General features: G+C 42.4%; 1 protein-coding gene across 1 annotated transcript in view; it reads left to right on the forward strand.

The window, feature by feature from the left end:
• The first annotated feature begins 1,984 nt into the window (after nucleotides 1-1,984).
• Nucleotides 1,985-12,918, forward strand: part of rtn4rl1a (reticulon 4 receptor-like 1a) — a 113,070-nt gene continuing 102,136 nt past the window's right edge. The window contains exon 1 of the mRNA XM_079566037.1: nucleotides 1,985-2,462. Coding sequence (XP_079422163.1) covers nucleotides 2,450-2,462 — 13 coding nt within the window. The 5' untranslated portion in view covers nucleotides 1,985-2,449. The remainder of the gene's footprint in view (nucleotides 2,463-12,918) is intronic.

Here is a 12,918-nt window from a genome sequence, read left to right on the forward strand (position 1 = left end):
TTGCCATCACATATTGAGGTCCTTCATAATCACTCACTACTATGCTTGTTTTAAACTGAAATGTTGTCTTTGAAATAGAAATGTGTAACTAAATCAGTGATAAAGAATACTACCAGGTCTGGACTGGCAGAAAAAATCGGCCCAGGACCTTTGGGTCAAGACCGGCCCTCAATAAACTCAGTCATGCCATAGACGCTGATTTATGTTCTTCCCAGTGGGGTCAGGATTGATCTCACAAACTCGTGGAAATGAGCCCGGCGCTCTACCTATGGAGCTAAACAAGCGGAGCATTTGACCGCCCCACGCTCTTGTTTTTCCGGAAACGGAGTAGCGGTTTTACTGGTTGGGCTATAGCTACTTGTTGAATCATTTTGGAATTAGGGTAAATTCGCCTGGGTGCCCAAAGATTTCAGTAGGTTTCTGTCGAATTCAAACTAACACCTCAGTGCACTCACAACTTAAGGCGGTTCCTCTCGCGACTTAACTTTACAAAACCAACCAAATGATCAAACTGTAGGTTTAGTTAATGAAATGGAAAAACTCACCACGGAGTTAGGGTTAGAGTGAAAATATAAACCCAAAAACGCCAAAACATTGTAAATCCTTTCAATGGAAACCAGAAGCTATTTCCAAACTGCACGAACTGATACAAGGGGCAGGAGGGCAAGTCACCTGACAACTCCCAACATGCACTTCTTTCATAAATTTGTCTGTTGGTCCTGAAGGGTGTTACAATAAACTCTTATCACTTATAAGGGCAAATATGATGTGAGGGAGTAATATTTTATCCGTGAGGCCCATTGCACATTATACGAGATCATCATGGGAACCATAATTCAAGAAATCCTGCCAACGGAGGGGTATAAAAAGTGCCAGATATGTCTACCGGTTACAGTGTGTAATTGCGTCCAAATTATTGAGGAGCACATCAATAAGACATGCAGTGTTTCTTGTGGGCCGGTAATACGGGTCTGATCTCTCGTCAGGTCAGTCCAGTCCCAAAGTATGTCGGCCCACCGGGAAAACTCCCGGTGCTCCCGATGGCCAGTCCAGCCCTGAATAATACTCATTTGACGGTTAGTATTGTACAAAGTGTTTTGTTCTTTGTCAAAAATCCAATCACTTGGGCCGTCTTGCTTAAACAAATGAACAAAACTTTCTACAACAACATCACAGGTTTGGCTTTGACATGCCCATACATTCCCTCCACAAGACAAGCTCATTGTGAATTCATGGAACAAGACAACAGACGAAACATCGGCTAAAAATAAACTGTTTTATTCTCCTACTGAGTGTCTTGTGTGAGAGAAACAGCAGCTCACTCAGGCTGCAGCATTAACAGCGCTGTAATTATTTGAATCAGTCATGGCTGTAATGCACATCTAAACTGGGAATGAAGAAGGTAAAGAAACAGAAACAGACCTCAGCGGTTGTTAAAGCATTTGTGGTTTGAATCCCGGCTGGTGCAGACTGTGGTTGTGTCCTTGGACATTATCTGTCTTATAGTGTGTGACGCTGGCTGTCTTTTGTCAGTCTTTGATTAAAAATATTTGTATTTTGCTTGACATGCTTGATATGATTCTCAAGGCACATAACACTTTTACTAGTGATTTTGCTGAAAGTGTAAATGCTGTGATTTGCCCACAATTCTGTAATCAATAGAATAATAACAGGATCTCCATGCACGTGTATAACTTTTTGAATTAACTTTTCCGTCATTCCAAAAGCTTTGTGGAAAATGTAGCTCAGCATCATTGTGTTTTCACTGCGTTAGAATATGTTGACATTATAACGTGAATCTAACATGTGAGGCAAATGGGAATTAAACAATTGGCGGCGCTCGACCAAACGGCCGCTCCACGCCAACGGGACACAAAGGCACCGTGTGACTGGGCAAACACGGAGAGACGCGGCTGGAGAGATAGAGACGGCGCTTTCATCAGCCACATCCCGCGGAGGGAGGGAGGGAGGGGGTCTGCGCGCGGAGGCAGCACACGGCACAGTCTCCACACGCTGCTCACCAGCGCTGCACCTGGCCGCACTGACAGAGAGAGCACCCTGAAGGCGAAAGCAAGTTTCCAGTCTCTTCGCGTTCATAAGAGTGACTCGCACATCTCCTGTAGCCAACATGTGTGTGAATAACTTGCACATCTGTTGAGACAGTTCTCCGCTCAGGAAATACGCGACGGGACTTTCGGTGTTTTCTCTACTTTATTTGACAACTGCACGGGGACGCGACTACTTGGTCGATTATCATCCTGCTTTTCCAAACATCGCTCATTGATCGTGTTTTACGCACGTTTGGACTTCACCGGAACCACAGCCTCCCGCCTGGCTTCACCCAGTGGCGGAAAGGAATCAAAACACTCGTTTAGCCACGGGACTGGACCTGCCCAGGATGCTACTTCAACACGGACCCAACTAGACGCTCCACACAACCGCTGCCAACATGTTCAGCCGTGGTAAGGCAACCATTGTTAATGTGATATTTGAGTTTATATGCTGAGCTCGCGGTGGTTGTCTAAGTGTGGAGTGTTTTTCTTTTCTTTTTTTACCCAGAAGCTTGCCCTGAAGGTTAAAGGAGATGTTTGAAAGCGTTGTGGTTATAGTTTATCCTGACATAGATAGAAGCAGAGAATCAGACAAGAATAAATATTTATCTTATACTAAATGTAAAATATGGTTAAAATGGCGTGCTGCTGCCGCAGTGCAGTTTGGACTGGGATTAGGACGTTGTTGCTAAGTGGAAATCTGAAAAGAGTAAACCAATGTGCTATGGAGCTACAAATAAAAGTTTACAAATGTTGTTTCATTACAAAGTTCAGTGTTTATGTGGCCTGTGCGCGCTCACCTGTCCTGCTGTGACTCAGAGGAGCGTGCAGTCACAAACAGAGCTGTGGGAGCGGTGCGCGCCAGGGGAGAGCGCTGTCTCCCGGGCGCGCAGCGGTAAAGGGAACATGGATGAAGTTTCCCCACACGCTGACCTTGCCAGTGTCTGTTGACAGCCATCGCTCTTTGACAAACACCAGCGCAGACGGAGGCAATCACAGTGAAAAGCAATTTTCAGCAATGAATCACAAAAACAGCAACCTCAAAGAGTCCTGTTCGGGGAGGGGTGAGTCATCTGCCAATGCCATTAATAGAGCCCTTTTCAAAAAGGCGTGGGTCACCGGAGTTCTGACCAGCTTACCAAGGTCTTGAAGCTCACACAGAATCATCCCAACGAAAAGAAAGAGCAGTTTATAAGCCTTACTATTATTTTCTATTGTAATGGAAATGAATAATGAATACATAAACATAGTAGCTATTTCTTGACAGCCAAAGTTGATATTTTGACTCATTTTCCATTTATAGATTCATGTGAAGTTGATCTTTTGCACAAGTCACATTGACACTAAAAACAACACTTATTCGAAGCCTAAACAAAGCATCCTTTCATTCGCTGACACCAGAGCTCATTTACACTTTCCACACAGCCCAAACCACACAATGTTTATTCATCAGTTGAACTAATACTTAATAAACAGTTTTACCACCATATGCACTTGAGCCTTTGCTTTGACCAGCATTTTACTACTGAGGTGATGTCTGTCAGAAAGTGCATGTGAGCCACCTCGTCTTGCTTTCACTGCATGTTCCCCCCTTGTCTACTTGCACACAAAAAAACATCCCCCTGATTGCGACGTCGCCAGTCTGCCATTTGTCATTTGCCTCCCCTGCCCACATGCCTGCCTTGTACATCATTATCCATTAGGTCTTGGTCGTCCTGCACGGGGCTTTGGCTTGGGCCTGTCCACTCCTTACAGAGTTGGACATAATGGTTTTGACGCGGGGCTGATTAGGGCTGTCAGCGTTTGTGTGTGTGTGTCTGTGTGTGCACACACAAGACGGTGCACGGACTTTGTTATAGCTGGAAGGAGGACAGGCTTTAATTTTAATGCTGGTAATTTCCAAACGGATCACACCCCCACATAGCAGCGGCGGCGACGGCTTGTGCATTTGCTTTGTAGCCTCCTCCTACAAATGTGTCCCTGTCAGGAGCAATAATGGAATGGTGAGGAATTGTTGTGAGCAAAGCCGAGATACAGTTATCAGTGTGCGCCTCTTTGGAAGAAATGAGAAAGTTTGTGGCGAAGAAGGTCGACATGCGGGGATGAGTCACAACATTAGAACCATTTGGTGTTGATTGTGAAATGTGAAAATCGTCACTGGATGGTTTACATCAGGCTGTGGTATAAATCTCAAAGAGCTTGGAGCAAAATTCTGATGGCAACCAACATACAATTGCAAAGGCGTACCCAATAAAGTGGCCTGTGTCTGTCTTTTCTCTGTGTAATAAAAACTGCCCCTGTCGTCCGTCCTCCTTTCGTCTGTTGTTGCTCGTCTCTGCGCTTGGCCGCTGCGCACTGCCAGCCTGTGCCGGAGTGGACAGTCCTGGCAGGCCGTTTGGATCCGAGCTCTCTCTGCTGCTTTTTTTTTTCTTTTTCTTTTTTGGGAAGATGCCCAAGCTTTGTCTCCCCAGCGCGTTTGAAGCTGGATTTGTTTCCCCCTCACTTGACTTTGCCTCCGTCTCACACTCTTGCAGTTCTTTGTCTGCCACTTTAGTCCTGTGCCATGTGATGAAAAAAAGAAAAAAAAAAAGGTGCGCGCGAAAACAGATTTCTTATTTAGTCACTTCTCACCTGCACCAGGCTAAGACTATTTGGAGCCTTTCGCTGCTATGATTTAAGTATTCTCTATTAATAGGTGTAATGAATAATTTACAATGCCCAGAGCCAGCGTCGTGTTCGTCAGGAAAAGCACCAGTGGTTCTCTCTAAAAGCAAAGCTCTGTCATCTGTCATAAGTCGAAATATGCCTCGCTTTCTCATCAACTCTGGGGTTTAGGTGTTGACGGGGGACAGCTTGGACAATTGACGGTGGGCAGTTATTCACTCCCACATTTATTTACTATGCTGGACTCATAATGAGTTACAAGCAATACATGTGTACTCTTTGTGTCATTGTGTCAGGCCTGTCACGACAACAAATTTCAAGTTTGATATATTGAGGCAGGAAAGTATCGCGATAAACGATATTATTGACGATACTAGATACTGTCAACTCTCAGGCATTACAGTAAACCTTTGTTCTAAAAGTGCATCACAATATCCTAAACTACCACACGTCTTACATCGTGTCCACAACGATATAAAAAATTACGAAAATATATAATGATATGCGGTACGATATGGCCCACCCCTACCACACAAGCTGCAATAAAAGTATTGCGACTAGTAAAAGTATAATGCAACTCAATTTGCAATAAATGTACAGACGATAAATATCGAGCCCAAAATGCATTGTTTGTCTGTTATTTATCGAACAGTATCACGATATAGTGATTATCGTGGCAGCCCTATCAGGAAGGACATCTGGTGAATGACCTGTTGGCTGTTCTCAAACTGTGGTGTGTGCCTCTTCTCTTAAAACTCAAGGGCTCGTTTGGTTTAGTCCTAGTTAAGACATTTCAGTGCTATACCTGATGCACCAACTGTCGCCTTGTCGCAGTCCCTGGTGTGAAGAGTTTGATAGCCACTGCGCTAACTTAAGACCTTAGTGAAGCTGCAGTAACACGAGGGTTCCTCTCTGATGGCGAATAATATTTAACAATGCTCCGCAGTGTTTCGATTATACTCTTTGAAAGCCCAAGGTCATCTCCTATTCAGAAGTTCTTAAAATCCCAAGATGCCTTCATCCCTCTGAGAAAATTCTTTACATTCGAATAGACAGCGTCCATTCGTTTTTGTGAGAAATTTAAAATGAATGATTTAGGGACATTTTATTAAGCCTGGACTATCATTACAAAAGTATGTTGAAGATAGATTGATGACAACTGTGAATGGGACCTTGACCTTCCCTAACCTTCCCTACCATATATGAAGAGAAGAGATAGTATAAATCATCCGTCTTTAACACATTTCATAGCTTTAACTCTACATGTGGGTTCTTTTTATCCATCTATACGTTGGCTCCTCTGTTTGTGATTCTGGGACAACTCCTTGGAGTATTTAGTTTGTCATGTTTTCGGCCTCTTTGTTCTACAACTTTGTTTAATGCACTATTCATGACTTAAAAAAAAAAAAAAAAAAAAAAGATTTGTAAAATATGCCATTGACTCTGCGCTACACTTAAAATAAATGTGCCGCCCTAAATATGTCAAACAGCAGAGGCAAAGGGAGATCACAGCAGGCATTGTTCTCTCACATAATAAGATAATTAGAAAGGCATCCTACCAGGCAGCTGCTTATGTCGCTGTTCTCAAAGGATGATGATTGTGGAAATCAAAATCTATATTCTAAAGCAGCAGCAGGAAATGTCAGCCCTATAGGATAACAATAATGATTATGTGTTTCATGTACTGAAGATATTTTTCATATTTATATTATCTCAAGTTCTGTTCCTACCAATAGCATGCCATTTGATTTGTGATTATTGCGTCCCAAAGTTACCCCCCTAAAAAGTGCAGTCTGCGCTTAGTGAAACATTTCTGTGATAGTACCTTCAGCTCTTATAATCGCTAAGTAAATTCTGCTCAGTGCTGAAGCTCACTGATCGATATCTATATGATGGTGAAATTGCTGCTCATTCAGATTGCAGCCTCGGCCTTGCTCCAGGCGCCGCAGCTCCCCAAAAATATACTCCCAAGTCTCGAGGAATTTTTGAGATTTTGGTTCATTGCAAGAAATGGACAGTGTTTGAGTTGGACCGTTAACGCTTATACTTAAGATGGAGGACAGACACCTGTTTGTTTAATCGCCTGTGAGGATGACGTGGGTAAGAAAAGTCTAATTACTATAAACGAATAGACTCCCCACTGAAGAAAAAACACAACCTCTTATGGCAGAGGTCTCCAACCTGTCACACAGGAGCAAAAAGATCTCAGAAGACTTTCCCTGCATTTGATTATACCATCCTGGTGAAACAAATCATTTTTCTAGATGAATTTTCATTTGTGCACACATTGAACTAGATGTGCACTGTTAGTTTGTTTCTGTTAGTATTTGTTTATTATTTCCCTTAGTTTCAAGAATCCTCAAAGCATAAGTAGCTTTCTTTCTTTCTTTCTTTCTTTCTTTCTTTCTTTCTTTCTTTCTTTCTTTCTTTCTTTCTTTCTTTCTTTCTTTCTTTCTTTCTCTTTCTTTTTTTTTATGAACGAGGCCAGCAGCAGCTTCTTTTCCCCCACAAAATGTCTGCAAACACAATAAACTGCAAGTGGGATTCACTTTATCAAGAGTAAAGAGTAGGTATAGCCCCTATAAATAATTTTTCACAATAAAACATTTATTTTTTGTAATTACTTGTATTTGAGTGCTAAATTAGCAGCAGTATATTGCTGATGTATTATTTATCTGTACCCATGGGCCAGCTAGTCTTCCTGGGTCCTTCAGTATACCTTGACAACAGCGAATAACCAAATGAAAGACCGTTCTAATGCCACTTTTAGTCTCTTGTCTCGCTCTTAGTACATTTATTCTCTCACATGAAGTTATAAAACAGTTGAAATGATCTCCCAGCGACACCGTCTAATGTCAGATGGAGTTGTCTCTGCATTGGGGCTGACACTTATGTCAGCGTATACACACTGCCTTCAGGCCCCTGTCAACCTTACATATCCCAACAATTAGACAGCGCCGCGGCTCCCTGTGCGTCTTACGTGTGCTTTTGTTGACAGTGCCATCGTCTCGGCGGGCGATAACAGCATATGGATTAGTGACTGACTGTTTATCCGGGTCGTGAACCGCCAAATGTTGGGGTAATTGAGCGCCTGAGATTGATCCAAATTTGTTCTTGCTGCACCGACTTCCCGAGGCACTTTTTTTTTTCTTTTTCAGAGCGATTAGGACAAAATATAAAGCCAGTAAGACCACTGTGTGCGGATATTATATTAGTGGACTAAATCACCCAGGGATAGGGGAGGTGATGACTGCGCCGCTGCTCGTATGGAAATCAATTATAGTGGTAATACGAGCGGGATGAAACACACGGTCTGTCGCGGAGGTTGAGGTCCGGGTGATAGGGCAGAATATCAACGACCTTCAGAGGCTCATCTCAAGGTCAAACACTAACGCCTTTCATAACTCTGAGCTTCGTGCACATCGCATTGTGATTACACGGACAGGGAAACTTGTTTGTACATCGAATTGCCTACTGGAGGGAGAATCAAGTCAACAAGATGGTGACAATAAAGTAGAATCCATTCCTAAGCACGGGTGAATGGAGAGGGTTGCGTCGAAAAGGCGTCTGAACGACTTGGGGGGAAAGAATAAAATCGGAACCTTAATGTGATTAGATTAGCGTATTAACATAAATATTCAGTCCGCAGTGCACATTTTCTGCATTAACAATCGAGAAGAAACTGAAATATGAGCAACCAAACTAAGCTGGACGAAACTGGGTTGCAAAATGGAGCCTATGACACAATAACCACACGCCAAACCGAACAGTATGGGGTTGAAAACGGCTATTGCAAATTTCAAGGAATTCTCTCAAGCAAGATCTTTCATAGCAATATTATCAATACAAGACAAAGCTTAAACACAGCTAAATGTAATGGGAACTAGTTTGTTATCACAGTATGGGGACGTTGCGAGTAGAAAGTGGCCGAGTGCTGTGTTTAATTCGCCACAAGCAACACAAAAAGCATCGGTACAATTGGTTAACGCCTCTTTAACTTCCAAAACAATTTCCTTTGCAGTGTTTACTGGCAGCAAGCCATGGATAAATGCATAACAGCCTTAAAATAATTACAGCTCGCAGCTCCCAAACTCTGCAAACGGAAAAAAAAAAAGAAGAAGCAATTAATGAGCAGCAATTGTTTTGGTGCTGAACAAACAAGTGGCGGAGACGAGGCTGTGCCGGGCGTGAAATGGCATTTAATATTGGCCCTGCAGTGTGTTTGGTCCCACTGATCCTGTCTCTATCACAGCTCTGTTTTAATACGCAGAATAAAACACTCATAAACTCTTACCTGCTAATTATTATATGTTAAAGCACAGCTTGCGCGAGTACTTATTAGACAAGGACTGGTGTTTTTCACATTTCGCCGGGCTCAAAGTGTACCACGTTAATGTCTCATTGGGAAAGTAAGCAGCTCCTATTTCCTATATCTATCTAGCTCTATATGCTTTAATGGGGCTGTACTGAAATATGTAACTTTTAAGTGATAGTAGTTGTGATAGTGAAGTGTTGCATCTGAGTAAGAAAAGCTATTGCAATCTCAACTTTGCCCACTCTCAAATGAGTTTCTGCTTCTTTCACACTATTAACTTTCATGGCGATTACTCTGAGCAGTGAAAGACATCCAGACATCCTTTAGACATTTTCGCTTTCCTATAATCTGGATGGAAACAATCCGCTTCTACTAATCATTTGTCCCTTTACTGACCTCTCGGGGCAGGAGTTTACCTCTATCCCGTAAGTCTCTCGCTAAAATCCAGCGTTCCCCGCCACTAAAATGCATTTGCCGCAGTTGTTAACCTCGAGAAGTAGTTTGCCCCGGTGTGCAAATGCCCCTCATGAATAAAGAGTCCAATCAAAAGAGCCTGGCCTCGCCTGCACCTGCCCCATTGAGACTAGTGCATCGCGGATCACATAGCAACAGGATGAGCCAGCGGGGTGGAACCGACCGTGGTAGGAAAAACATGTGATTAGTATCAACAGAGGAGCTTTTGTAAATCCCGTTTGTGTTTGTAGACATTGCTAAAATCATGAAAAAAAGGAATTAAACAGGAGATAATCAGATGCGTGTAATTTATCGAACAGCAGGGATATACGCAAAACACAAATGCCCACATCATAAATACCGTATAATGAGCATGTACCAGCTATGGGACAAATGAATACAGATGAAGACTGTGATAAATGTTGCAGCCCCGCTTTACATTAATATTATGACTTAGAGCTTGCTACCATATGTAAAAACAGAAGATATTCATTTTTAGAAGGTAATTAACTTGTTGATGACATTAACTTGTTCCCTTCAAATGTCGACCTGTCTTGTATTGCTGTGCAGTGGGATGAAAATGTATGTGAATGCATTGGAATTTCTCACATTTCCGCCTAAATTGGCCAAGATATGTGTTCTGATCTTCATCAAAATCAGATAAGAATGAATAAACAATGTCTGCTTAAAGGGACTATATGGAGTTTAAAATGTTAAAACTAAGCATTTTCCTCCCCCTACATGTTCCAGCCATGTCCTAAGGTGTAGAATGAGCCCAGACCTGTTCACCACAACTGATTCTAAAATCCTGCACTGTCACTCAAAAAGTTGTTACTTCGGGTCCAAATTGCCGTCATGTACAAGCTTAATACAGAAAGTGCAGCTACACGTATGACCTGAGGTGGCGGTAATGAGTATAAAATGGCCAACTTGCATCTAGCCCCTTTAAACCCAAATATTTACATTTGATCATATTTTTATTAGCCATAACATGTAAACATTCACAGGACAGGGAGGAAAAAAGTAAGTGAACCCACCAATGGTCCAACACTATTCAACTTTGGTTTGCGAAAGAGCACTTTGATGCTCCACAGCAGTACTGGCAACAAAATATTCTGTGGACTGATGAACCCAAAGTTGAATTGTTTGGGCGGAACACACAACATCATGTGTGGAGGACAAATGGAAAAGGAATTCACTGGTTTATCAAGTTATTTTGCACAAAGACTTGAGACATTCACAGCAGCGAGTGAATAAGTAAGTGAACCCCAGTATTAAATAGCTGGCTTTTGTAGTTTTTCCTTTGTAGTTGCAGATTAGACGCTCACAATGATCAGGATGAATCTTGGACCATTCCTCTTTACAAAACTGTTGCAGTTCAGCAAGATGCCTGGGTTCACTTACTTATTCCCCCCTGTCCGGTGAATGTTTACATGTTTTGATCAATAAAACAATGATAACAAATGTAATTGTTTGGGTGGTATTAGTTAAAGCAGACACTGTTTTCTCATTCTTATGATTTTGATGAAGATCAGACCACATTTTATGACCAGTTTAGGCATAAATGTGAACAATTCCAAAGCGTTCACATACATTTTCCTCCCACTGTATATATTTTGGACAAGATCAGCTCAGGAGGGACAGTGGGAGCTATGTCAACAGTCAGTATTTCTTTACATTGTTTGCAATAATTACTGCTGCATTCATTACTTTTCCAAGCCTCAAAATACTTGCTAATTGTATGGGCTTGCATTGGAGACAGATAGAAACCCATAATTTCTTCACGTCCTGAGCCACTGTCACCCTAGCCCTGCTAATCCTCACATTAGCAGGGCTTATATACAACTGTAAACTTCAAATTCAACATGATTTTCGTTGTCTTGAGTTGCATATTTGGGGAAAAGTGGGGCTTATTGCTTTCTTTCCCCGAGAGTGAATATGGCGTGATTGATTTCCGTCTCCTGTCTGTGTGTTAGTTACAGAGGCAGAGCGGAGAAGCACTTCATCACGGAAAGACTAGAAACAGCACAAAAGCAGGCAGGCTCCAATTGTGTCCACAAAACCAAAAGAACTACAACTCCCATTTATTCACGTGGCACATCTGGGCGCACGACTTCATACGAGTTATCGGGGAGTATGATTTGGTCTGCGTTTTGGACTTAGCATTTGCTATCTAAAGTGCTGACGGAACTGCGCGGAAAAAGGGATTGCACGTATTGCAGCAGACGCTCGGCAACAACGGCATTCAATTTGATTTTTGACAAGACGCTGAAGTATCAAATTCCACCACAACCGGGGGAAACAAAGATAAGATTAAAGGACTCCGCGGTTTTGATGTCGTGCGAGCGTTTTTTTAAAAGGAAAACTTAACAAGACACTGTCAAAGCAGATGGGAGCAGTTGCGGACAAGTAAGTCATCAATGAGAGCAGACAGACGTATTTGTTTGCGTAAGTTCTCCGTCATCCAGGAGTTCTCCATCTTAGCAAAGGTTCTCTGAGGGTTCTGAGGACTGGTTCGCGATGATTAACGAGGATTTCCGCAAACTTCTTCATACTGTTCCCCGGCCGCCGTAACATTTGCACAATAGGTCCCGCGCCGGGGCAGGACTTCTCCAGTGAAAAGTTGCCTTTTAATCTCAGAGCTGCTGAAACAAAGGTCAGATAAAACTACTAATAACACTCAGATCCTTCTTCTGAGTCGCCGGCCACTCGACCTTTCACGCCACCAACCATTATTTACTGTTGTGTCTCTTTCCACGGACCGCGTTATTAGTCTGTCCAGAGTTCTCAAGTGGTCGCATGAACTTTTGCTTGTTTTGAGGCTGCTGCAGTGTTCTGTAATCTCTGGCCCCAGAAGGAAATATATTGCACCGCACTGTACTATGTAAAAACAACAACAACAATCGCGCAGTGGAAGACATTGGTTCACATTTCTTGTCGGATTTTTATCTGGCTTTTATTTTTCACCCGTTCCAGCGGCATGTCTTTCAAGGATGGGACTCCGCGCTTGTCTTGTCAAAACGCTGACTCGAAAATGAAAAACGCTTTACCAGTCCAAGACATTTCTGCACAAATACACACACAACCAAAACCAATATTTTCAACACTTTGTCCTCCCTAAAAGACGACTGCATTTCTGAGCATTACAAACAAACAGTGATCGTAAAACATCTCGAAAAGTAAATACTGGTACTACATTCAAAAGGAAGTCATTTGGTGATAAGACTAGCTCCAAATCAAATCAATTATACACATTGTTTTCAGTGAAATCAAACAAATCTGTGCATTGTGATGTGAACATTTGCTCGATCCATAACCGGGGCGTCTCCTTGTCACACGGCAACATCAGATCTTTGTGAGTTTCTTGTGAAAAAGAGGAAAATAAAATACCTCCAAACTTTTTTTCCTGAGCTGCAGTTGTCAGACGCCCAAGTT

This window comes from Gobius niger (assembly GCF_951799975.1).
Source record: "Gobius niger genome assembly, chromosome: 11".
NCBI classification, from domain to species: Eukaryota; Metazoa; Chordata; class Actinopteri; order Gobiiformes; family Gobiidae; genus Gobius; species Gobius niger.